Source organism: Lacerta agilis, chromosome 11, assembly GCF_009819535.1.
Source record: "Lacerta agilis isolate rLacAgi1 chromosome 11, rLacAgi1.pri, whole genome shotgun sequence".
Lineage (NCBI taxonomy): Eukaryota > Metazoa > Chordata > Lepidosauria > Squamata > Lacertidae > Lacerta > Lacerta agilis.
Window position 1 is genome coordinate 21392135 of NC_046322.1, and position 27165 is coordinate 21419299.

The following is a 27165-nucleotide window of genomic DNA, read 5'->3' on the forward strand; positions in this document are numbered from 1 at the left end:
GATTCTTATCTCATTATACATAACAAAGCTATCTTTAGCCATCTCACCCCTTGCCTTTCCCTGCAAGACTAATTGCAGCCGTTTAAAGTCATCAACAGGTTTTCCACACTTATCAGCCGATCACCCATTCCCACCACCCTTCTGAGTAATACCCCTCCCCACTCCCCCACTATATTTAAGGATCTGGTGACTTCTGTTTCAGTGTATCTGAAGAAGTGTCCATGCACACGAAAGCTCATACCAAGAACAAACTCAGTTGGTCTCTAAGGTGCTACTGGAAAGAATTTCCTATTTTGTTTCGACTATGGCAGACCAACACGGCTACCCACCTGTAACTAGAAATAATGAATCATACTGTCTTGGCTCAGGAGTATTATTACTGTATTACTGTATTTTTGCTGTCAAGGAGGGGAAGAGATGCTTATTGGATTTTCTGCCTCAGGTCCCCAAATAACTAGCCTGGCTTGGATGCTCTGTTCCTTGATTTGGTGGGAGGCAAGGGTGGGGTACCATTTGCTACTTTTCTTCAAGCAGTTAAATGTATTTGGCAAGTCCTGGAGAAGAGGATCTTTAGCCCTTTGCCCCTGCCATGGTCCTGTGTGGCAACAGCGGGAGTTTTCCTCGCATTATAAACAGGTTTCTTTTTGGGGGAGGGGAGCTCCAATTTTTTATTAAGGTACAAGCGATGAGTTAAAATCCCCCTTCCTTATAGCCCCATGCTGGTTTATCACCAGCTGCCACCCCCAAGTTATTTATTATCTACACAAGAACTAAAAATGTGAATAACAAAGTTTAGTTCCACAAATCTGAATTTACCCTGAATCTGGCTACCACAACAAAATGTCTATTTCATCTGCTCACAAAGGCCTTGACACTTCGTCAGGAACATCCATTAAAAACATTTCTTTTGTGTTTTATATAAAAGAAATAGGTTTAAATATCTCACTGCTAATCACAAATTGAATCAATATTTTATGGTATCATCTTGTTAACAGTCCTGCTATTTTGGAAGCTCAGGGGTGAATGCCAGAGCACTACCACCCAGACAGAAGAGGGAGTTATCAGCAGACTTGCTGGAACCCACAATTTGCAGAAATGCACAAAACTTTAGGGGAGAGGGAAAACCAAAAAATGTCCTAGTCTGGAATGAGCATGTTCAATGGAATGGTGTGGGGGGGGGGGGCGCAGAAAAACAAGTAGGAAGGAAGTGGAACAGCCTAGAAAAGAGCATGGTAAACTGAACAGAAGTACTTCACGGTGCAACTTTTTGTTGCAGGTCCCACTTGTACCTTTTTTGTTGTTGTTGCACTGACCTTTGCCTTCCTCACCTATTGTACCTACCTTTTATCACCTCTTACTCATTACATGGTGTTTTAAAATGAACTCTGCAGAGGATGGACAATGTCCTTTGCACCGCAAATCACCTAGCAATATGTTAAGTATTTATCAGAACTACATTCCACTGTGTGTGTGTGTGTGTGTGTGTGTGTGTGTGGTTGCTTCTTAACACATCAGTGAAGCCTATTTATATTATGGACAGAGTGCAAACTCAAAGCCCATTTTCAGTATCCTTCCAACCCAATCCTTCCAATCCACAAAGTTATTTCTGTAGCTTTACCCTCTAACACTTTTCTAAGGCGGTCAATATTTATATTGGTGGGAAAAAACCAAAGTATAACTATGTATCTACATGCAGCCAGGTCTGTTATGTTGTACACGGCCATTCTAGCTAGAAGGACAAGGAAGATATGCAAACAACCAGAAAAAAGGCCTTTAAAAATGGGTAGGTGGTGAATTATAGGAAAGGAAATCTCTTTGTTCTAATGCTTATAATTATTTTTTAAATGTTATAAGATTTTTTAAGGAAAGAGTTCCCTCTTTCTATAATTGTATATACCGGTAGTAATTCTATATCTAGGAGAAAAATTACTTGCTATAGGAAAGCAACCGTGCAATGTAACAATTCCAAAAACCTTATAAGGACAATGTTGCTAATGTGAAAGAATCCACAGGCAGAATACTAATAGGACAGAGAGATAAATAAAGTACACAAACCAAAAAGCCTTAACCAGCTATGTGGAACAATTGTTTTATTCACTGATTTCAGAATATTATTTGATGGTGTAAGTAGCATGAACTAATGCAGGCTACAGTATTGGCAAATCACCCTATACTTATTTATGCCTTCTTTTACTTCTGTCTAAATGTGAACCAATTTATTTCTTCAAATCCTTGCATAACTATGGAACCACTTGGTGCCCATAGGCAATTCACTACATCTCATCTTCAGTTCTTTATCTTTAAAAGGCATATAAAATTGACTCACCTCAAAGAAGTCTGTTATATACAGTGAAATACCGGTATCACCAATGAAAAGAATCAAACTATTTGGATGGGCTCCCAAAAAAGATGGAGATAGGGCTAGTTTCTGGGTCCCTTTTAAATGTATGTGCACTACATTTGAAAACAGCCCACATGTTAGGACTTACTTCACCTGTCTCTATTTCCTAATATCACATTATCTGGAGTCAGAGCTATGGAGAAGATCTACATGATAGAGACTAGTACTACAGATTAAGACAGCAAGGAGAGTAATTTGTAAGGGAGGCACTGTTTTCTAGTAACAGTAATTATTTATTATTAATTATGTATTAATGAGGTAGGGTGGCATACAATGTCCCCTCCTTTTTATCCTCACAGCAATCTTCTACAGTGGATTAGGATGAGAGGTGGTAGCTAGCTCACGTAACTCAACATGATTTGTGGCTGAAATGGGATTTGAACCTAGTCTAAACCCATCACTAACCTCTTCACTGCACTCACTCTCAGTGTGTACATCCAGACTAAATTAGGAGAGTTGCCACCACATTGGCACCCTTGGAATCCTACATGTGCACAAAATCAGCACTCTCCCACCGCAGAGTCTTAGACTTGATAGTAAAACCAATCGGTTGCTTCTGCGTTACTGCCAGTAACCATCATCAAATACAGACATATTCTCCTAAGCTCCACAACAATTATAATTTATACTACTGTTTTTTTTTGTTATGTATACATCCTGTCCCCTTTTTTACACTGGTTATGCATACATTCTGATCCCCACCTTTTAGTCAAGGACTGAAGTTGGACATACTTCATTGCCATATGGAAACAGTGACCAATGTTATACTTACTACAAAAATGGAACAGTATATGAGACCAGAGTTTTGAGGATGAACAAAATAAAAATTCCAAAATGCAATACAAATTAAATGTCTTATACTAATAACAGTGTCAAAATTATTTTTGCATTACAAAAAGAAATTATAAACAAATACAAAAATCTTAACCTACGTGCTTTATTCAGACGAAGTATGTATAAAATGAAATTAAAGAATGCAATCCAGTAGTTTTTACTAAAATATAACGAATCAATACATTCTTTAGAACACCTGAACACCACAAGCCACTAGGGAACTGAAACTGAACTTTTTCTAGTTGCTTTTTCTTTTATTTTGCAAATAGAGGTAACAGTGCAGCCCAGAGAGTGGTTTGAAAGCAGCTGACACTTCTAAGATGTCCTGACCTCCTGTGGAGGAAGAACAGAGTGATACAAACCAAATAAATACATATAGGTGGCATATTGTATGCCACCAAGGTCAGTGTCATGATGGCATGCTCCCATCCATGCTTCAGATTTAATGGTACAGCACTAAACTAGAGATGCAGAAAGTTCTCCTTTGCACTAAACTAGAGATGCAGAAAGTTCTCCTTTGCACTAAACTAGAGATGCAGAAAGTTCTCATATTCAAACCCCACATCCCTAGTTTAAAAGCATTAAAGTTCTGTACGTATTGCTTTTCTCATCATTGTAATGTTGCAGTGTTCAGTAAAAAAAGTATCTCTTGATAGCAGCATTCCATGCAACTATTAATGGCGCATGAATCCTAATCCTTGCTGAGTCAGACAAGCCCAATAATCAACTACTGAAACTGTCAGTTAAAGGCAACATAGTGTTATACAATGCAAAACACCAGCAACTCACATTCCCAACCCTTGAAAATTCAAGGACAGAAGCAGAACATAATGTACTGCCGTATGAAAATTTTAAGGAACCTGAGCATCATATAATACAGTATAATGAAGCATAATACAGGCCCCACAATTTTCTTATAAAGCAATTCCCCCACCCCTGAAAAAAAATGTGCCATGCAATGATAACTAAAGAAAAATAATGAAACATATATAAATGGCCTTCCAACTTAGAAGTGTCCTAACTTCTGTGATGAGAGTAAATAATTAATAGCTTTAATAGGCAGCGACAATTTTACACGAGTTTCGTTACTGACACCCCCCCCACACACACACACTTTTTTCATTAAAAATTTTCACATTCCATTCAATTTACTCATACAATCATAATCATCTACTTCCCCCCCCCTTCCATGGCTCTATATATTTACCCATTACAACTGCATAGTCTGGCTATTCCATATGTTTTATTCTCCTCCCTCCTCATTATATCTTCATATACTTTAAACTGCTGAATTTACTCCAACCCTGCTGACATTTTAACCTGTTTAGCATTATTCTTCAGATATTCTGCAAACATTTTCTACCATCCTGCCCTCTTCCTGGTCTAAAAAATCCCGCACATTGGTGGTCAAACATCAATTGTATGTGCACAAAATGGTTGCTGCCTGTACTTTGGAAGAGACTCAGTAAGTAACAGAAAACAATTCCTACCTGGAAGTGGAAATTCATGTTTTGCCTGGAGGGTGGGGGAAAGTGCATGAGAAATCCTGGTTATGTCCTACGTTGGCCTATGGGAAGCACATGCTTGCAAGACAACTAAGGAAATTCCTCCTGTTCAGTCATTTGTAGGATGCAGAAAGGAGGCTCAGTGTGGCTTCATGCTTGCCCATGTACAAACCTAGATATAGAAAAATAAGAAGTTTTATTTTCTATTAGGCTTGTTTATGTGATTGGAATTTTCCGCAGATCCCACTCCTAGTCTTGATGGTCTGAATTGCTATCTTCTTTGTCACAATATCTGATTTTTTTGTATTCAATTTATATTGTCACAACTGGTGATTTAGCTTTAGGCAAGGACTAGACAGAACAAGCAGTTAGGACGCACCACAACCCCCTGGGTACTTGAAGGTTAGGCAGCCTCAGAGGCTTTAGACTACAAAAAAATTCTGCAGCTACCAGCATACACATACAGGTGAAAGTCAAAAAATTAGAATACCGTGGAAAGGTTAATTTCTTTCAGTAATTCAACTTAAAAGGTGAAACTAATATATGAGATAGACTCATGACATGCAAAGCGAGATATGTCAAGCCTTTATTTGTTATAATTGTGATGATTATAGCATACAGCTGATGAGAACCCCAAATCAACAATTTCAACTTTGGGGTTTTAATCAGCTGTACGCCATAATCATCACAATTATAACAAATAAAGGCTTGACATATCTTGCTTTGCATGTCGTGAGTCTATCTCATATATTAAACTCCAGTAGCTAATGAAAACAATTGCTTACATAAATGGACTTTTCCACGATATTCTAATTTTTTGAGTTTCACCTGTATATTGTAAACAATTAAGAACTGTGTACTCAAATTCATGTTTGGGCTAAAGGTGGGTCCCAATCCTGAGCAGATCTGTTGTGTCCCCATGCTATTTAGCAGCTACATGAAACCACTGAGAAGTCACCTAGGAAATCTGGAGTAAAGTGTCATCTACACCTGGTTCCACTTCTCCTGGCCATCACGCCTTGAGTTGTCTTGAGCCTAAGGTTGTGATCAGTAATTTAGGGATGGTGGCAAATAGAGTGAAACTTAATATGGATAAGAGAGGTGTTTAAGATTGGGGAATCACCATATCTAGGAGTAGGTTACAGCCTGCTTGGGTTCATAGACTGAAGGTAGTCTTGGCTCAAATGCTGTCTGTGAATATTCAACTGCCAGGGGCAGTGGTGTAGCAAGGTGGGGGCGATGGGTGCCTCCCCCTCGCCCGCTGCCGAAGCCGCCGCCAGTGCTCTCTGCTTACAAAACAGCTTTGGTGGCGGCGTAGGGGGAGAGGAAGAGTGACGAGCAGGTTTGCGAGCAAGCTGCAGAGCGAGGCTGCCTCGCTTCACAGCTTGCTCGCAGGGTTTGCCGGTGGCGTGGGGGGTGTGACAAAAACAATTCCGCACCGGGTACCATCTGGGCTTGCTACGCCTCTGGCCAGGGGCATCTGGTGTCTTTTACCAGTTTAGGTCTGTAGTGATAGCTGAAACTTTTCTTGGGTAGCAATGATCTGCGCATTGTCACTCATATTTTAATAACATCAAAATCAGACTATTTCAGATAATTTTCTATAAAGCAACGTGAAACTGTAAGCATAATGATTTAAATAGCTATTTGAATGTAATGCTGCATATATTAATAATAATAATAATAATACAGTAGTTGCAAACCGATCCTGCAAGTGTTTACTGTAGAGTGAATGCAACTCTGAATTTCAGCCAAATACTAACCCAATCCTAAATTTACTCGTAAGTAAACTGAACTATGTTGTGGGGGATTGGGGGGGGGGTGCGTGTGTGCCATACCATTCCCTAGTCAGGGTCGCAGCTCACGTTGGTGAGTTGTTGTTTTTGTTCTTTTACCCGCCTAATTTAGGTCTCTCGGCACTTTTCCTGAAGTAAATATCTCCTCAGTTTCCCGCCTTCTTCCCTCTCGCGCGCGCCCTCTTTCCCTCAAGCCTTTCGAATGCAGCGGCTTCTCCCGAGGCAAACGCCAGAGGGCAGGCGGGGGCCACGGGAAGCACAACCCCCAAACGGCAGCCCGCCCCCTCCCTCTTGGCCCCCGGCCCAATCGATGGGGGCGGCAGCTCTGCGCTCGGCTCCCCAGCCCTTGCCTCTCGGCTCTGGATTAGCAAAACTGGCGACGTGGGACAATCCCCCGGGCCCGGCCCCTTCCACACACACACACTCACACAAACACGCGGGCGCGCGCGCGCGCACTCCTTCCCTCCCTCCCTCCCTCCCTCGCGCACACCCCTCCGCCTAGCCAGCCGACTCGGACGAGGTGAAGCGGGGACTCCAGCTGCTGGCGATACCAGTGACGGGGCTGCCTCGTCCCTCCTTCAGTCACTGAGGGCAGCCTGGGAAAGAAAGGGAGGCGCTCCCCCCGCGTCGCAGAGAGAGGGGCAGAGAACTCACAGGGGCGAACCGTGAGGAGAATAAAAGGGTCCCGGCGGGTGAGGCGGAGGAGACGAGGAGGCTGCCTCCAGGGGAAGGGAGCAGCGCCGCCACCCGAGTGGGCGGGCAGGACCTGCGGGCCGGACGGCGGGGGGTTTGGGGGCGTGAGCTGCGTTTGGTTGGCGGCGCTGTGGGGCGGCCCGCCTGCGTCCCCCATCCCCGGCTGGGCTGCGGCGGCGGCGGCGGCGGGACCATGGCGCTGCTGCGGGCCCGCGCGCTGTACGACTTCAAGTCGGAGAACCCGGGCGAGATCTCCCTGCGGGAGCACGAGGTGCTGAGCCTGTGCAGCGACCAGGAGATCGAGGGCTGGTTCGAGGGGGTCAACAGCCGCGGAGACCGGGGCCTCTTCCCGGCCTCCTACGTTCAGGTCATCCGAGCGCCTGTGGCCGAGCCGCCCGCGCCTCTGCCTGTGCCGGCGCCGGCACGCTACGCCAATGTCCCCGGCGGAGGCTTCGAGCCCCTGGCGGCGGTGGTGGCGGCGGCGACGTCGCCCGCCACAGCCTTCAGCAACCCTCCGCCGGCCCAGCAGCACCACCATCACCACCAGCAGCAGCAACACCAGCAGCTCCCTCCGCCGGCAGAGCTCTTCCAGGTGCTGCCTCCTCCACTGGCCACGTCGGGCTTCTCTTCCTTCCAAGCGGTGCCTTCCTCCTACGGAGGGTCCTCCTATCAGACCAGCCAAGGCAGCGACGACGACTGGGACGATGACTGGGACGACAGCTCGACGGTGGCGGATGAGCCGGGCGTCCTGGGCAGCTCATACCCGGACTATGAAAACGCAGGGATGGGGGTTGGAGGCCCCGGTGGCTCCTCTGGCAGGTACCGCCTCTCCACCCGCTCCGACCTGTCCCTGAGCTCCCGGGGCAGCCAGCCCGGTGCTCACCTGCACCACCCAGCCGGCAGCGGTGCCAAGAGTTCTGCCACGGTGAGCCGCAACTTGAACCGCTTCTCCACTTTTGTGAAATCCGGCGGCGAGGCTTTCGTGCTCGGAGAGGCGTCGGGTTTCGTGAAGGATGGCGACAAGCTGTGTGTGGTGCTGGGCGCCTACGGGCCTGAGTGGCAGGAGAACCCTTACCCTTTCCAGTGCTCCATCGAAGACCCCACCAAGCAGACCAAATTCAAGGGCATGAAGAGCTACATTGCCTACAAGCTGGTGCCGAGCCACACTGGGCAGCAGGTGCACCGGCGCTACAAGCACTTTGACTGGCTCTATGGGCGCCTGGTGGAGAAGTTTCCGGTCATCTCAGTGCCGCATCTGCCAGAGAAGCAGGCCACGGGGCGCTTTGAGGAGGACTTCATCTCCAAACGCCGCAAAGGCCTGGCCTGGTGGATGGACCATATGTGTAGCCACCCGGTGCTTGCACAGTGTGATGCCTTCCAGCATTTCCTCACCTGCCCAAGCACCGATGAGAAGGCCTGGAAGCAGGGCAAGCGGAAGGCTGAGAAAGACGAGATGGTGGGCGCTAACTTCTTCCTCACAATTAGCGTGCCTGCTGGTGGTCCTGCTGCTCTGGACCTGCAGGAGGTGGAAAGTAAAGTTGATGGCTTCAAGAGCTTCACCAAGAAGATGGATGACAGCACCATTCAGCTGAACCAGACAGTCAATGAGTTTGCTCGCAAGCAGGTTACTGGCTTCAAGAAGGAGTACCAGAAAGTGGGGCATTCCTTCAAGGGCCTCAGCCAAGCCTTTGAGATGGACCAGCAGGCTTTTTCAGTTGGCCTCAATCAAGCCATTGCCTTCACTGGGGAAGCTTATGATGCTATTGGTGAACTCTTTGCAGAGCAACCCAGACAGGACCTGGATCCAGTGATGGATTTGTTAGCTCTGTATCAGGGACATCTGGCCAATTTCCCAGACATAATCCATGTCCAGAAAGGTAATGTAGTTTTAACTATATCAGCTTGCCTCTTTCACCCAATTAAATTTGTATAATAGAAGTTAGACTTCTGAGTTATTGTAGTAAAATGTTCCAGAGGAGTATAGTATCCATGTTAGTTTGTTGTGTCAAAACTAAAGAGTCCTGTAGCACCTCAAAGACGAAGAGCCAGTGTGGTGTAGTGGTTAAGAGCAGTAGACTCGTAATCTGGTGAACCGGGTTCGTGTCTACGCTCCTCCACATGCAGCTGCTGGGTGACCTTAGGCTAGTCACACTTATCTGAAGTCTCTCAGCCCCACTCACCTCACAGAGTGTTTGTTGTGGGGGAGGAAGGGAAAGGAGAATGTCAGCCGCTTTGAGACTCCTTTGGGTAGTGAAAAGCGGGATCAAATCCAAACTCTTCTTCTTCTTCCCTTTGTACCAATATGTATATATAATGGGTCAAGTTATTGAAGATTACCTCATGTCAAATTTGGTTCTAGATTTGATTTTAGGCCACAGTCCTTTGCACACCTACTGGGCATAAACTTCACTGGTTGCAGTAGCAATTACTTCTGAGTAAGCATGATAGGATTGGGCTATAAATTTATTAAAGACTATGGCAGCATAAAATAGTCTTTAGGGTGCCACAATATGCTGGTTTTTGGTAAAACACTGGAGACAATTCTGCCTCAGAAGTTAGCCTCTTCTGCTAGGATTTATGGGCTAAAGTTATTAAGGAAGTGCTGCATTTAAGGATGCTTGTTTTGAACCCTTAATGGTATGTTATTACCCTACCCTTTTCCCCCAAGCAGGAAACTATACTTGCCTATCATACCCAGGATTTGTGTTTGTTTGTAAAACAGGAGTGTAGTGAAGTCCTGAGCAGTATTTTAAAAGATTATACTTGTTTAATTGTGTCAGAAGAGACCATTGCTTACTGGGTACCTTGTGAGTAGCTTCAGGGTTTTATAACAAGACGAAGTCAGCCACAGAACACTTTAATTAATTTCAAGCCACATATGCGTTGTTTGGATCATTAATTAAATGAACATTAATGTGTATCACAAAGGAGCTTTAAAAAAAAACAAATACACTCTCTGCTCTGTCTGGATTTAAGGTTCACATTAGGGATGGGGAGCCTGTGACCCTCCAAACGTTGCTCAACTGCAACTCGCACCACTCCTAACCATTGGCCCTGCTGAGTACAGCTGATGTGAATTGGGAGTTGGACCACAGGCTGCAGGGCTGCAGGTTCTCAGTCCCTGTAAGATTTGGATGCTCGGGCTTTGTTCCCATAAGCACTGTGTAAGATTTGGTCATAGATGTACAGATATCTAGTACATTAGTAGTTAACATTTCTGGGTTATTTTCTTTAAAGGCATGTAGGATTCTCTTTGTTTCCTTGCACCTGGTTTTCTACTGATCTAATGTTTCTCTATTTTAGATTTTAGGCCAGTTTATGTAAATGAAATCTAATACAATACAATCTAATACAATTCAGAGATATGTGATGAGGTTTGACTTCCTCTTTGCAGATACACCTGTGAAGTTAGTACCCATTCATGACAGTCTGTTCATCACCTTGGTGTCTAATTTCTCTGTGCAGCTCTAATCAGTTAATGTTTTCCACATATCAAGGGCCATAGATAAAAATGTAATCCTTTGTGGTTATCACTCCAGTCAGGACTATTTTTATCCAGATAGAAAAACTTAATATAACAAAACACAGTGAAAAGAGAGGTGGGAATTTTCACATGACATTCAAAGCTGTTGAGATAGGTCTTCCAAGGAATATACAATTACTCTTGAAATCAACTGTAACTTGAGTATTACATGCTAGGAGCCCACAAATACATTGCTAATAAACCTTTTCAATATTTGATGTTAGTGTATGGATAAATGCTCTCATGGTTGTATTTATATATTACCGGTAATGCCAAATACATTGTAATCAATGCTGTTGACCTTAATAGAGGTTGACTTGTTTTGTCAATGGATTATAGTACAACATTTTTCAACTGTGTAAATGATGGATGATAAATTGTGTGACTTCTAAAAGATAATGACACTCTGAAAATACTAATTTCTCACAGTAGTTGCAGCAAAATGCAAGTTGGACCATTAACATGCAAGTGCTTCATGAGTCTTCATGATTCTTCATCTTTATGTAGACAACTTTTCAAAAATTGCCATTTGAAGGAATACCTGCTTCAATCAGGTTATAGGCTATGTATTGCATTACAGTGCCATTCTTCAAACTCATTTGAAATGCTGCCTGCACCTTCAGGGACAATGTGATTGCTGTGTGCCTTTTCAATTGTGCTACAAGAAAGGACTTGGTGGATGCTATTCATTCGCTCTTTCATCATAATTCAGAAAACATTTAAAATATGAAAACATACTATCATTTTCACTATCATTTAAGTGCTTTTGCTTGGGGCATTATTTGTAGCTGGATTATTGATTTAAGTACAAGTTATTTTACATGGATAGGGGTGAGAGTTTGTCTTATGAAGGAAAAAGCAATAATGGACACCTGCCAGCTCTTGAAAAGATTGGCTTGTAAGTCAGCCCATTTGAGTAGAATTAATGTGTGCCATGGATTCGTGTTGGCAGGCACTAAGTCAATTAAAAATGGAAGTAGTTGTAGTGCAGATATTATCAAGCTGTTCCTTGGCCACCTTACATGTATTACTTGTATGCCTAAATACTGTAAATCAGCCTAGATGTAAACCCACTGCAGAGTTTTCTGCTGACATTATCTCAAGATGCAGTAGTACCTTAGATTATGCCAGCACAACTTGTGCCCCTTCAAACTAAGCACAACCTATGGGCCATGTTTAGTGACCTGCCAGGTGTTTGACAAGGCCCTGTTTAAGTCCCAACTCACAGGAGGTTTACTGAGATCTTGCTAGGCTAGTATACATGACTGGTGACCTACATTTGGCTTGCTGAGTCACAGATGATGCATGTCTGACCCACTTCCTCAATAATTTGTCAGCATTTTACAGTGTTTCAATCAAATCCTTCCATAGCTTGCAACTGCTTAAGCAATTCCTCAAAAATATTTGTTTCATTTTCTAAGTATATAAGCCATGTGCTGTTTGTTTATTTTTCTATAGACAATTCAAGTTTATCCCATTCATTCTTGCAACACAAACTTAACACAGTATCATTTAGCAATCCAATGTCTATGAACCATGATAATGATAAACCAAACTGTGTCAAAATAGTTACATTGTGGGAAAAGGTAAAATATCAAAATGCACAAAGCACTACTTTTCTTCGCCATATGCTGTTTATCAAAATGGAGTGTTATAGTGGATAATGCTCTGGAGTTGGAGATGAGAGGCTGAGAGTCTCTGCTCAGATTTGAGTTTACTTATTGACTTTGCGTAACTCCCATTATCTCTCTACCTTGCAGGGTTGTTGTGAGGATAAAATGGATTAAACCTATATACACTGCCCTGTGCCCTTCTAGAAGAAGGGTAGTGTGTACATATAAAATAAATGCAACCTGTAATAAAATCAGTAGAGCCTATCATGACCACATAATTACTATTACTATTATTAGCAATAGTTACAGGTGGGTAGCTGTGTTGGCCTGCCATAGTCAAAACAAAATAAAAAAATCTTTCCAGTAGCACCTTAGAGACCAACTAAGTTTGTTCTTGGTATGAGCTTTTGTGTGCATGCACACGAAAGCTCATACCAAGAACAAACTTAGTTGGTCTCTAAGATGCTACTGGAAAGAATTTTTTATTTTGTTTTTATTATTAGCAATAGTACTTATGTTGGGCAGAACTCAGTAAGCTCCTTGGTATTCCTGGGAGCAGTGAAACAAGTAGGAAGATGGCTAGATTGCAAGTGGTAGAAGATGAAGTAAACCTACAGTGTTAGAGCTCATTATTAAGTTTACTTGGTGTCTGTGATGACAGCAAAGAACTAGTTCTTTTCTAACACTGTTATATATCCTCATATTGCTGTGCATCGGAGCTTTTTGGGATGGTGTGGGGCCTTCTGCAGTCTGGCCCATCTGATGATGCTAAACTCTTGGAGGTCCACTGTGATGTGTTTGCAAACTTAGCACAACCTTAAAAAAACACAAATCAAGGATAAAATTGCTGTCATCTACCATAGCTCCTGTTGTTTGGTCCCTGCTCCTGTCAACCTAAGCAGTTTGAAAGCACGAAGTACAGGTAGACAAATAGGTACCGCTCCAGTGGGAAGGTAAACAGCGTTTCCGTGCGCTGCTCTGGTTTGCCAGAAGCGGCTTTGTCATGCTGACCCGGAAGCTGTACGGTGGCTCCCTCGGTCAGTAAAGCGAGATGAGCACCGCAACCCCAGGGTCGTCCATGACTGGACCTAATGGTCAGGGGTCCCTTTACCTTTACCATGGCTAGAACATCACAATTAAATTGAGTCAGTCACCACATAGGGGAGCAGTGTTCACCCTGTGCTATACGTGGTCCCATGTCTCCTGAAGGGATAGGTTTGTCACTTACAGGTGCTGCTTGATCCAAATTTGTCATTAGCAGTGCAAGTTGCTTTTTAGTTTTACCAACTTAGGCTGGTATGCCAGCTGCAACCCTCTTTGCCAAGACCCTGGCCTCAGTTATCCATGCTCTAGTGACCTCCAAGTTGCACTACTCTAATGCACTTCTCATATGTGGAGCTGCCTTTGAAGACTACAGAAACTGCACTTAGTACAGGTAGCCGGGGTAGAGTTCCTGGCCCTTGCGCATGTCTGCAGAGCATGCATAAGCCCCTCCCCCATTATGCCCCCCCCATTACACCATCTTCCAGGTCCAAAATGACCCACTCATCAGTGGTCACATTCCAATATAATATACAGTGGTACCTCAGGTTACAGACACTTCAGGTTATAGACGCTTTAGGTTACAGACTCCACTAACCCAGAAATAGTACCTTGGGTTAATAACTTTGCTTCAGGATGAGAACAGAAATCATGTGGCGGTGCAGCGGCAGCAGGAGGCCCCATTAGCTAAAGTAGTACCCCAGGTTAAGAACAGACCTCCAGAACGAATTAAGTTCTTAATCCGAGGTACCACTGTACGAGCAGAATGTTTGCTGCCTGTACAAATGTGGCTGCTGGCTTACTAATGGTTTGGGCATTATGAGCATTTTAGGCCAGTGCTACACCAACTATACTCCAGTCTGGTGCAATTCAAAGTACAACTTTTGACCTGTGAAACTTTTTACACTTAGCATCAGGGTTGAAGGATCACCTTTCTCCATATGTATCTGCATTAAGATTCTGTTTTTGGTGCAAGTTGTAAGGGTTAAAGGAAATGACACCAAGTATCCAGGAGCTTCACTTATGACCCTCACTTATGTCTGCAATAGATGTGACTGGTCACAGGGTGTATCTGTATAGCTAGTTAAGCAAGTAAAAAGCTTTAAATGAATTTTTAAATGCCAGCTGTGGTGTGGGTGAAAGTGTTTATGTGGTTGCTGAAAATGGAATATGGTAATAATCTGTTTTAAGTTAGCATAGTTTATCAAATCATTGATGAAATTTTGTATAGAATTGAGAAACAAGCCATGCTTGCTGACATACACTACAGCACAATAGGAGGCATCTTAAAGATTAAAAGATAATGTGCTAGTTACAGGTAGGTAGCCGTGTTGATCTGCCATAGTCAAAGTTGGTCTGCCATAAGTTTGTTCTTGGTATGAGCTTTCATGTGGATGCAACTTAGAGTTGGTCTCTACGGTGCTACTGGAAGGATTTTTTTTATTTTTTATTTTGTTTTAGATAATGTGCTAGTTTTTCTTCCATTTATCCTGATAGCCCATTCTTATGGATACAAACTCCATTAAAGACTAAAGTTGATTTAAAGCCCATGCTTAGCACTGTAATATCGTTTAGACTAATGAAACCTTCTCCCAAGGTTGTAGCTTGCCAAAAGTGATGCTTTGCCTGTGTGAAAATATTTCTGAGAACTTCCTTTTCATTCCACTCCCCACCTCACCCCTGCAATGTTATTAATGGAAGTGAGCAGCCTTCCATATACCCACACAGCAAGGGTGAATTCCCATCTGCAGTGCCACATGGGTGGACCCTCCTACTCTTCTCTTTACCAACTGGGGGAAGGTGGGGAGTGGAAGATAGATCTCTCATCTATTTTGTAGCAGGCAGAAGGCACACAAATCTGAAGCTCATTGATTTTGTGCCATAACTCCTGTCCTCCAAGTTCTCTGACATATGCACAGGGGTCATTGACAAGCATATATCATGGCTGGTTAGTAAGCTAAACTAAAATTTACAAACTTTTGAGAATGATGCATTGGTCCTTTTGTGTGTAGTGAAAAAGCTGAAAAAATACTGTTTTAACATTTCCACAAGAAAGTATTAGATGTATTGGGGTGAAACACTTTCCCAGAGTCTGGTAAGCTTGTCAACTGCATAATACTAATCATGTGTACTCAGAAGTAAGTGAAGTGAAATTACTCTCATGGTAAATATTGGGTTGTCACCTAAATCACTCAAAATGAATCGCCCTGAGACCCCCAGGTATAGGGAGGTATATACTGTAAATTCAATAAATAATAATAATATTTTATTATTTATTTAGAGCTCTTGAGCCAAAAAGGCTCACATAGGTCAGTTAAAGCAGGAATCAACTCCTGAAATGTTCATTTTTGTGAGTTTTTATTATGCACCAAAATAATTTGCTTTGAGGGAAATTGTTAGATTTTTCATCTTGTAAGTCAGTTGCAGTGGTTGAAGAACATGGATATCTAAACTTATGATGAGTACCTTAATAATCGTTTCAATCAATTTGCACTAAGCACTGTTAACTTAGACTGGTGTTTGGTTTCAAACTGACTCTGGAGATTTAGGCAGAAATTTTCCCCAGCTCTGCTTTGCCAACTAGAGAGGCTGTAAATTCAGTTTGCACCACCACACATGGAAAGCATAAAAGCACAAAAAGGATTAACAGGTTGCCCGTCACAATCCACTAGGGTGAAACAAGCTGCAAGTCCAGTTGAATAAGTACATTTCTGCTACTGGGCTGCAAAAGCCTTGTGTGTCAATTTTGAAATAGCTGAAGTTCCTAATTATTGTTTCCTTGTGCAGACAATGTTTCTGTCTATGTAACTACAGGTACAAGTCAGGTTCCTTAAGCATTTGTACCTGGACTGTTCTTGCTTGGAGTGTAGTTTGTAAGTAGTGTCCTAGGCTGTGTGATGGTATTGCAGTGAAGAAAAGGGGTTTCCTCATAAGTGGTAACATGAAAGTGTTTCCTTATTTCAGCTAGAAACCACCACCTACAACTTTATTGGGAAATAAATTTACAATTCTTAGTGCATGTCTGTTTAAAAAATAACCTGTCGGCCAAATTCTTAACTGTCTGTTACTAAAGCTGGAACATATGTTGAAGCAACTGATAATTTAAAAAGTTCAAATCAGTGTGACACTTTGCCAGAGTTGAAAGCTAATGGATTTCATGGATCAGGTTTCAGCACAAAAGTGGAAACCTCTGATCTGAATTTTCATCCACAGAACCTGACTGCAAATTCGAGTTTTGTTTGATCCAAACTCGAGTTTTGTTTGATCATCAGGAGACAAAACAAGCTACAAAAGCTAAAAAAGCACTTATAGTGAATGGCTTTCTTTAAGGAGGAAGTAATCTGGCCCTTAAGGGACACGGGTGGCGCTGTGAGTTAAACCACAGAGCCTAGGGCTTGCTGATCAGAAGGTCGGTGGTTCGAATCCCCGCGATGGGGTGAGCTCCCGTTGCTCGGTCCCAGCTCCTGCCCACCTAGCAGTTCGAAAGCATGTCAAAGTACAAGTAGATAAATAGGTACTGCTCCGGCGGGAAGGTAAACGGCATTTCCGTGTGCTGCTCTGGTTTGCCAGAAGCGGCTTTCATGCTGGCCACATGACACAGAAGCTGTATGCCGGTTCCCTCGGCCATTAACGCGAGATGAGCGCCGCAACCCCAGAGTCGGACACAACTGGATCTAATGGTCAGGGGTCCCTTTACCTTTATCTTAATCTGGCCCCTACTTTGTAACACCAAAGACCATTATTTTCTTTGGAGCTTGAAAGCTAAGGTTGGTGGCCAGTATCTAGAGGAGAGCACACACAGAAACTGATGTCATAACTTCTCTGTAAAAGCTCAGAAAGCAGTTGGGGATTGCACAAGCAGTTTAAAAGGGATCTTGGGGCAAGGGTGGGGATACTGTATGCAGGCACGCCAATGACAATGCCCTTTGGGGGATTTGGTACTGGAGGAGGTAAAGAAAAACTCCCACTGGTGTGTGTACACTGTTGCACCGGCAAAGAAATGATGTGACGACAGGATGGTATCAACGGGAAGGCAACCCCAAGCCACACCCGAGGGCTCCCTTTTATTAGCAATCTCATACACTGGTTAATGATTAGTCCCACAGGAACAACTTCAAGGACCAAATAAGGAAACATATAACCCATTGGTGGTACACCCACACCATATAAGGACATGCTCCTACACAGGGCACCCCGGCAACACCCCAAAACTGAAGTAGAAGTGCTACAATAAAAGCAACTTGGTTGATACCCCAAATAGCTGCACCATCCACTGATTTTAGCTTTCCATTCTCAAGCTTGTACATTTAAAAACTTGCATTGACAGGATAAAAAATTTAGGATGGTGTTTGTTCCAAAAGTTAAAATAGAAACACAGGGGTTTTTTTACACTTGCTCCCTTACACTGCTTCATATGCCCATGGCAGTCTAAACTGTCCACTATAGTAGTCAAAACAAAATAAAATTTTTTTAAAAAAAAAATCCTTCCAGTAGCACCTTAGAGACCAACTAAGTTTGTTCTTGGTATGAGCTTTCATGTGCAAGCTCATACCAAGAACAAACTTAGTTGGTCTCTAAGGTGCTACTGGAAGGAATTTTTTTATTTTGTTTTGACTGTGGCAGACCAACACAGCTACCTACCTGTAACTGGCACTATAGTAGTATTTGCAATGTGTCACTCTGAGTTTTTATATTTTAAAATTCGCCGAATAAGAAAGAAGGGTATTTGTGTTTTAAAGGGGAAAAATAAAAATCTCTAAGAAAAAATGGCATTGTAGCAAATAGAGGTTGATAACTATTCTATGACTTTTCACTTCCATTTCAACTTTTATGAATGTGTGACTCTAAAAATGCTGTAAAGTTAGGGTGATAAAGTACATTGTATGAGTAGATTCAGCATGACTTAACCCTCCTCTCTTCCCTTCCCAGCTGCTCCCGTCCCCACCTATATCCCTTCTACAGGGTCCCCCAAACTTAGATCACATAGTGGGTGGGGAAGGGGAACTCCTGTTGTGCAAACAAATCTGCTCCGCAAGTGATCTGGCACAGTTGGGTGTCACACATTGTCATTAATGATATCCTTGTGAAACTCTTCCCAATTCCCATTCCTTTAAAAAAAGGGGGGAAGGAAGGAAGGATGGAAAAAGCTAATGTTGCTTTGCAACTTCATTTTTATAAGCCTACTTGTTTTGAGTTAAGGTAACCATCTTGTCACAAAACCTGTATGAGTCATAGTGTTTTGTAAGTTGGCATGGATAGTCTCAGTTAACACAATAGGACTATTGCTGTTTATGATTCAGCTGGGTAGGATACTGCAGAAGCACCAGAATTTTCTAGTCAATAATACTAAGTGCAGCATATGAATTGTTGTGCGGGTGAATGGGAATTCCCCAGCCTGGTGCCTTCTAGACGTTGTTGGATTCCAACCTCCATCAGCACCAGCTGGAATGTCAATTTTTCACAGATGACAAAAGTTGTACTCCCAACAACTGGAGGGGACCAGGTTGGGGAAGGCTGTGGTAGACCATTAGTGAATGTCACTTTTAGCATATTTTTTCACAGTATAGTAGCTAACTGGAAGTGTGATTTCTAAGTGAATTGGTCTTTGATCTTAACCCCTTTAATGTTAAGTAAATGAACATTTGACTTCACAGCTTTGATTCCATTTCCAATTGTGTTAACTGTATTTCTGCATTAAGTAAAGTGTGTGATTTGTATAGCAGTATTCAATGTATTTAATCTAGAGCCATAAATGTTCTTCCTTAACATTACATAAAGGAATGTTTAAAGATTCTAAATGAAGGTGGCTAATTTTGCCTGCTTTGACCTAGGATTTTAAAGTTTGTCATATAAAATTGCTGCACAGCAGGGAAGAGGAACCTGTGGCTTTCCAGATGTTGCTGGACTACAGCTCCCATCATCCTTGATCCTTAACCTATGCTGACTAGGGCAAATGGGAGATGAAATCCAACATTTGGAGGGGCACAGGTTGCCTACCACTGTTTGGTCCAAATCCTGACCTGTTGTCTAGCCTATTCCACTATATAGATAAGAGATTCTTACTAGTGGGGGTTCTCCATCAAATAATTGTTGTTTTTAATTTTTTAATAAGCAAGTATTCATAACTTGAGTTAAGATTGTACATATCTTCAGCTGGTGTTCCTACACATGCACCTGCATTTTGCTTTTACATAGTTTGATTTAGAATTCAGGAAGAGAAACTCTTTACTATATTTTTTTAACATTCAGTGATTTCCATGCCTGATGGAGGACAGAATTGCACAGAGAATTGCACAAATTGTTCCTTGAGGCAGGTGTCCTACTCTGTAATCCATTAAGATTCCTGCAGCTTGTGATTTGCATCTAGTGATGTTAAAATCAGATTTATGAACAGATCATTTTGGGGCCAAAACATATACTTGTTTCTACTCTTGACTGCCATAGTCAAAGTGTGCATGCACACAAAAGCTCATACCAAGAACAAACTTTGTTGGTCTCTCAGGTGCTACTGGAAGGAATTTTTTTTTTAATTTTTTTTTTACTATGGCAGATCAACACGGCTACCTACCTGTAACTGCCATAAGAAAGTTTTTGCTGGGATTGGTAGAGAGTTTATAGTACACCGAAATAGTACTCTCCAGCCTGTAAGTGCTGGTAACCAGGTTATGTCACCTCAACCAGACTACAGGAAAGATGCTAACATTCTTGATTTATGTTTTTTTAAAATGTAGCAATTTTATTTGCCAAGTTCAAAAGCTCATTTAAAGATTCTGTTAGTTCCTCCTTCAGACCCACTGTCAGTTGGCATGGCACTGCTACAGTATATTTATTAGGACTTTTGTTTTTACGTTTCTGATGAAAAGCCAGCCAAAACATTTTTAGCTCCTACAGCAATACAGCCAAGCCTTATCCTGGTTTGAAAACTATTAGAAGTATTATTTACAGGATCAAGTAAGCCAGAAAACAAGAAAAGATGTTAGTTTTTATTTATTTAAAAAGAGAACTGCTGTTAAGAACAATACATCTTGAAATACTTAAAACAGAACACTGCTTGCAACAGCCAAGGGGAAACAGGAATGTCATGAGGCCAAGAGAAGGCATTTTTAGCCAATTGCATCATTGCTTCTTGCGCATGTAGAGGCTACATTGTAGCCTATGCTGTTCTACTATGATCATATAGCTGAGTCTTGGCTGTGTATACATCAAGTAGCCTCACTTTTTGCAAGCAGCTGGTCCAGGGGTCTGCAACCTTTAAGACAAAAAGAGCCACTTAGACCCGTTTCCGAAGAGAGAGAAAAAACTGGGAGCCGCAAAACCATTGCGGCCCACAAAAATATAAATACCCAGAAGCTCATAGCACAATTTAGACAGGTAATGAAGAGCAGGTAATGAAGGCAAAATGGCAAAATATCACGAAACGCTCCCCCCCCCCAGCCAAACAACAAGCACTGTATTAAAGGAACCGTCCGAACGCCTGACGCTGCAGGGGCAAATCTAGAAGGGGAAATCCAACCCCCCAGAATACTTCCGCCCCATGAACAGCACAAATGCAACCCTAAAAGTTTAGCAAACTTATGCAAAAGCACACAGCATGCACACTGCCCCAATCACTATTGGCCAGCAGAGGGGCTGGGCAAGGCAGCTGAGAGGGGCTGAAGCAGGGGGCTGGTCACGTCCCCCCTGCAGGCGCAGGAAAACATTCCTTCAGAATGGATAAAACCCTTCTTTCAGTCCATGGGACTCCCGCTTCTAGGGGGGCAGGGGGCTTCTGGGGGGGCGCTGCCCCCTCCTGCCCCCCCCCGTCGGTACGCCCATGCTCGGGCCCCTTTCGCCACGCTGCTTAAGGGAAGTCTCCTGCGCACCCCCGAAACAGAGCCCGGGACCAGTCATCCCCTGAGCTTTTTCCCATGCCCATCTCATCCCGTTGGGCCGCCCTTAGCTGAACAGCCGGGCTTCCTTTTCCTTCCCAGACTGCCATGTGTCCTGGAGCCGGGCCCTTCCACTTTTTTAAAAGAGGGCTTCCCCCTCGCCCGTCGCCCACCGCCCCTGGCCCAGCCCGCAGCTGCCTCCTTATCTCGTCGAGTCGTTGTGCCTCGTCGAATCGCAGCAGCCAGCAGCTCCACCAGCAGCAGCCAAACACAAGCGCCAGGACAGGCGCCAAGGAGGGAAGCTGCTGCAGTCTGCTGCTGCGCATGCGCTGGCACGAAACGAGGCACGCATGAGCAGCACAGCCGCCGGCAAGGTAGAGAAGTGGGTGGGTGCAGGCGGGCCAGCAGCGCGGCGCAGCGCCCCCTATATTTCGGCGCTAAACGCACCGGCCCTGCCCGGAGCCGCAGCAAAGGTGCAAAAGAGCCGCATGCGGCTCCGGAGCCGCGGGTTGCAGACCCCCGAGCTGGTCCATGATCCATGATGGAATGCTATTGCAGGCTTAAATTAGTTGGTAGAGTTCTGATAAAATCCTCATCGTTTCACTTGGTAAGTTTTATTCATTCTGTGTGCCAGTGCAGGGTACGTAAGGCCATAAGCTTGCATCGTTTATCCTAGCTGAAGTATTCTCTCATTACTTGAACATATTGTGCATAAACAATTGGAAATGCATGTCTACTACTTAAAATGAAAAGAAGTTCAAAACAAACAAGGCTTACTCTTTGTCTGACAACAACCAGATGTTGTATGTACGTCATACTTAGCCTAAATCTGTTTTACTAGTTAAACAAACATTTTTATTCAGGGAGATGGCTCACCTTTTGTGTTAATCAGTTTTTGAAGTTCTAATCTACAGTTGTTTTGAAAATGTGCAACTAAAGCAGTCAAGTGACTAAAAATTATACATCTCTCCATAATGTCTCGCTAAAGATCCTGTGAGTTCTCTGTGACTCAGTGTGACTCAGAAGTGCTAATGGAGAATATGCAAGTGATATCTAACCCATTCATCCATTGTCCAGATTTAGGACTCTTCTTTGTTTGCCAGACCTAGCCAGTTCATTTATTCATTTGTTCATTCATTCATTTGTTATATTTATGTTTTGATCCTATCATTCCAGTAAGGCAGTAGTTTTCAGACTGTTCTGGGACCTCAGGACCCTGGGGTTCCTTCCAAGTTTAGGCTTCTCAATGAGAAAATCAATAATGGCAAAGTTCCTTGGAAAGCAACTTTCCACCTTAATTGTTTTCCCCCTTTTATGCATACCCCTAGGGGAGTATTGAATGTCTTTCCAAATGCACTCTTGAGAATTGTCAATGTACTTTGAACTCACTGTGCATAAGGGAACATGCTCTAGAATCCCTTGCAATTTGGAAGAGTTCTTCAGCAGATAAATTGGTGTGGAAAGGATTCTAAAAGCTTTAAAATAAGTGCTCTAAAACTGGATTTGGCGTGCATGTGGTTCTCACATGTTCTCAGGAAGTGGCTTAGGCCAATCTGGTGGCAGCTGCATCCTTTTTGAACCAAGCTGGCCAAATCACCCTTGTATAGAGCTGCCAGTTAAAATCCTACTGTAGCTACTTACTGTACAAAAAGAAAACAAGTTTTAGCATCGGACTTACTTGACCATAGAGGTAGATAGGGGTCCCCATTTCAAGGAGTATTTGCCACAATGGTCTCTCCCCCTGACCTCAGCATATTTGACGCTGTCAGCATTCTCCACAATCCTCTGTGAGGATATACAACCTTCTGGGACACTTGATATGAGGTTGCCTGTGTATTTTCTCACCCAAAGTGTTGAAAAGAAAACTTGAGCCACACCTGTGAAGTGTACACCATTTAGAACTTTGTGAAGTGTACACCATTTGGAAATGTACAAATTCAGTTGCAACAAACAAAAATATGTTTGCAATGTGTTGAGCATTTAACCTCTTTTATGCCTTTTTTATCTGAAAGTTTTACAAGGAGAGTTGTGCATAAGTTATGGGGACAATTCTAAAGTCTGTTTTTGCCTTTTAATGACTTAGATTGCTGTGAAATTACAACTGGAATCTAGAAGTTTGTAGAATTGGATCTGTCTTATTTACTTGAGCAGTGGCTATAAATTCAGGCTTGTTGGGCTGAAAGTCTTACAGAAACACAGAATTGCAGGAATGATAGTCTCACTTCCTTGCTCACTTTCTGTGGCCACACTGAGCACTCCAGAATTCACATATCTTCATTAAACTTGTTTATAATGTTGCTTTTTGTGAAATGAACAGAGCTGAATTAAAAATCAGTAGCTCTTCTTCACTTTTCACTTCTGGTTTACGTCATATATATGTTAAAGGTGTTACCTTAAGATAATGTCATCAATTATTAATCTGCAATCATGCAAAAGAAAAGCTATGCTCACCCTTGAGTTCAGTCATATCTTGTATTTTGCAGCAAAGTGATGTAAGTATGGTACATAGTACTGGTGATCTAAAATGCATATTCTATGTGGAGTTTGCTTACAGCAAACAATTGTAAGCTGACTTGTAGGGTGAGGTAAATATTTCAGCCCAAGGCAGCTTACAATTGATCTTAAAAAAAAAAAAAAAAGATTTCAAAGCCATGTCTAGGTATGGTAAACACTTTGGTGCTACATGCAAAACGCACACTGGATACTCTGCAATACCATGATGCATTGCAGAGAAAATTTCTTAAGCAAAGGTTTTATTGTGTCATAGAGTATAGGAACAATTTCAGAATTCTTTAGACTGCAAACAGCAAGCGTAATTAGCAGTATAGCTTTTAATTAGACTTGTTCCAGTCATCTTTTAATTCCAGTATATCTTTTTTGTTCATTATGCAGGAGCCCTTACCAAAGTGAAGGAAAGTAAGCGGCATGTAGAAGAAGGGAAGATGGAGGTTCAGAAAGCTGATGGCATTCAGGATCGTTGTAACATTATTTCTTTTGCCACCCTGGCAGAAATCCACCATTTTCACAAAATTCGAGTGAGAGACTTCAAATCACAAATGCAGCATTTCTTACAACAGCAAATACTTTTTTTCCAAAAAGTGACGCAGAAGTTAGAAGAAGCTCTTCACAAGTATGACAGTGTTTAATACGCTTAATTCCTGTACTTTGAATAATGGGTATTTCTAAGCTTGTGGATGGAATGAACAACGGATACAAACTCCACTCTCAAGTACCTCTTGGCACCTTTTGGGATGGTGTACAAGGATGATTTTGTAATCTGTTCTGGAGTCCAACTGAACCTAAAATTGCCTAAGGAGGACATAATTATGCCTATATAGTGGAGACTGTACTACACATTGTAACTAAGTTATACTCCAAATGCCTACACTACCATTGTAATGTTTTTGAAATAATGATTATACTATTTGCCTTACTGCTTTTTTGAAATACAATATTTTAGTGCATAATATGCTGTAGACCTCAAAACCTTTTGGGTCTTTAAGGAAGTTGGTTAGATAAAAGCCTGCTTCAGATGCCTTTTTAAAATTCTCTTCGGTATGAATTTTTTAATTCAGCCAATTCTCTGTTTACAAAATTCCTGTTAGAGCAGCTATGCGATTTTGTGCCTTTAGAATTACAGTTTTTCATTATTATTATTTTCTAGTAAACCACATTTTTATGACTGATTGAATGAAGGGTTGGTACCTCTGATAGGGCCTGATTTCAAACCTCACAGTGACTGAAAAATAACTTGCCATGTAACTTGCACACCTAGGTATTATGATAAATTTTGGCTGGAAAAAAACCCAGGATCTAAAATCATTTTAGACTTTGTGCTGATTAAAAATACTATTTATTATTTGTACCAGAATCTTAAATCTACGAGCAAGAAATCAGCACTGCTGTATTTCCTTTCTTAACATGACAACATAAAATGTTTCACTGTAACATGTCTTCGAATAGAAACTTTGGACCATTTATCTAATAAAAGAATACTGAAGTATATCAGTGGGATAAGAGTAGAAGATCAGTGGCTCATACTTGTATGTATGTATTGTTTGTGAGAATTGCTTAGCGTGGCAGCTGATTTATTTGGTTATAAACCTGGTGTTACATTGTCAACTGAAATTTGCAAACCACAATTTGCCAGTGCGGCCAAACCAGTCACACTATCCTAAAACTGCCTCTGTAGGAGTGTGCTTTGTGGCATAATATGCCTTGGCCATCTGCAATAGCAGCAGCGGCATTGTAGTGTGCCTAAGGACTTACCTAAGCCACACAATTAATTTTTTTTTTAGTTCCCCCAATTGTAATTTAAGTCAAATAGCAATAATTTTGAAATACTGTCTTTATCCTATAAATCTGTCACCTTTTAATGTAATTAACTAACCCACAGAAGGACCCAACTGGTTCTGCAAGCCAAAGGGGCTTTGGATTTCAGTTCCTTAAATAACAACCACTCGTACTGAATGCCAAAAACAAACAAACAAACATCAGCAACTCCTTTAATCAGTCTTAAAAGTAGGTCTGCTGCACACAAAAAAGAAAACAAAAATCCTTGTGGTTGTGTGGCCCCATACATTGATAGGACAAGCTTACTTCCAACTTTAAAGCAACTGCTAATATAATATGGAACTTTGCAACTCTAGTAGCACAGGTGTGGGAACAATATCACCCATACAAGAAAATTTACAAGGTTCTTTCTCTTATTAACTACATTTTTTATGTATGTGCATGTTGTATAAAGGGAGGAGGGAGGGAGAGAGAGAGAGTAATGGCAATTCATCATGTTGACATAACAAAAGTCAAGTTTGTAAGTTTTGCTTTAAGTTGTGATAGTAGTTGTTCCATGGCACTTGTCTTCCTGGTTTCACTGTTTCACTGTTTCATTTCCTGGTTTCAACCAAGGAAGAGAAAAAATGCAGTCAAAATACAAATTCCCATCTAATCACACAATGGGGTTACCTACTAAGTCTGATGATTTAAAGTAAAGAAATAATGTGAGTACTGTACTTCTGTACATATTTGTGCATTGTGCATGATCATATTTTCACTTTCAAACTATGCTAGAGTATCTTTGAAAAAAATCTATGTGGCATTGTACATCCTACTGTACATAGGATACCTTGACTACTAGGAATTTGTCCTGTGACCAACAAGCACAGCCTTTGAACCTACCATGCTCAGGCAAGCATGCTAGGTTTGGGGGGCATTTTTCTTTGGTCTTGTGGTTTTTTTATTTACCAAGGGAGGTTCTTTAATTCCTTATGCAACAATCCTTCAGCTTCTGGCTCTTTTATTGGACACTTATCCAACATATATTATGTTCATATTTCATCACTGTTTTTCATGGATTCATCATGGATACAGGGAAAAGGTGAAGAAAATTAACTTCTAATACTAAACTGATATGCAGGCTCCAAAGCTTTAATCTTGCTTCCCACCCCCTACCCCCCTCAGAACAGATTATGGGGCAATCTAGTTTCTCCATGTAGGACTTGGAGTGCATATCTTTCAGATGTTTAGCAGGTCTGCCATTACACAGAGCAGGCCAAAGTTGCTGTGATGTGTGAAGATGGTGCACAAATCAACCTCTGTATATTTTTATTTATAACAACCACTTTATATGCCATCATTTTGGGCGCAGCTCAACATTATAAAAACATCATAAAATCAACAACCAAAGCTAGTAAAGGCACCAGTAGCAGCAGCATTAACTGCCATTAAAACCCTTTAACCTTAAGCATAATAAAACATAGGCCAGACTAAAATAAACACAAGAGCCTTGCTTGATCAGACCAAAGGCCTATCTTGTTGAGGATCCTCTTCTCAAATCGACTAGTCAGATACCTATGGGCAAGCCACATGCAACTTTAGAACAACAGCTCTCT

At 42.2% G+C, this 27165-nt stretch overlaps 2 protein-coding genes across 2 annotated transcripts in view; one reads left to right on the forward strand and one right to left on the reverse strand.

Annotated features, from left to right (window-relative positions):
* ARL15 (ADP ribosylation factor like GTPase 15) overlaps nucleotides 1–4911 on the reverse strand; it is a 178992-nt gene extending 174081 nt beyond the window's left edge. Inside the window, exon 1 of the mRNA XM_033164793.1 lies at nucleotides 4726–4911. Coding sequence (XP_033020684.1) covers nucleotides 4726–4773 — 48 coding nt within the window. The 5' untranslated portion in view covers nucleotides 4774–4911. The remainder of the gene's footprint in view (nucleotides 1–4725) is intronic.
* A 2432-nt stretch (nucleotides 4912–7343) lies between these two features.
* SNX18 (sorting nexin 18) lies at nucleotides 7344–25298 on the forward strand. The gene is made up of 2 exons (XM_033164044.1): nucleotides 7344–9106; nucleotides 24167–25298. The coding sequence occupies exons 1-2, from the start codon at nucleotides 7423–7425 to the stop codon at nucleotides 24418–24420; spliced, it is 1938 nt and encodes a 645-aa protein (XP_033019935.1). The 5' UTR covers nucleotides 7344–7422; the 3' UTR covers nucleotides 24421–25298.
* The last annotated feature ends 1867 nt before the right edge of the window (nucleotides 25299–27165 follow it).

Coding starts and splice junctions, on each gene's coding strand:
- SNX18 (XM_033164044.1), top strand. CDS start 7,423: ATGGCGCTGCTGCGGGCCCGCGCGCTGTACGACTTCAAGTCGGAGAAC. Junction 9,107..24,166: donor CATAATCCATGTCCAGAAAG/GTAATGTAGTTT, acceptor TTCATTATGCAG/GAGCCCTTACCAAAGTGAAG.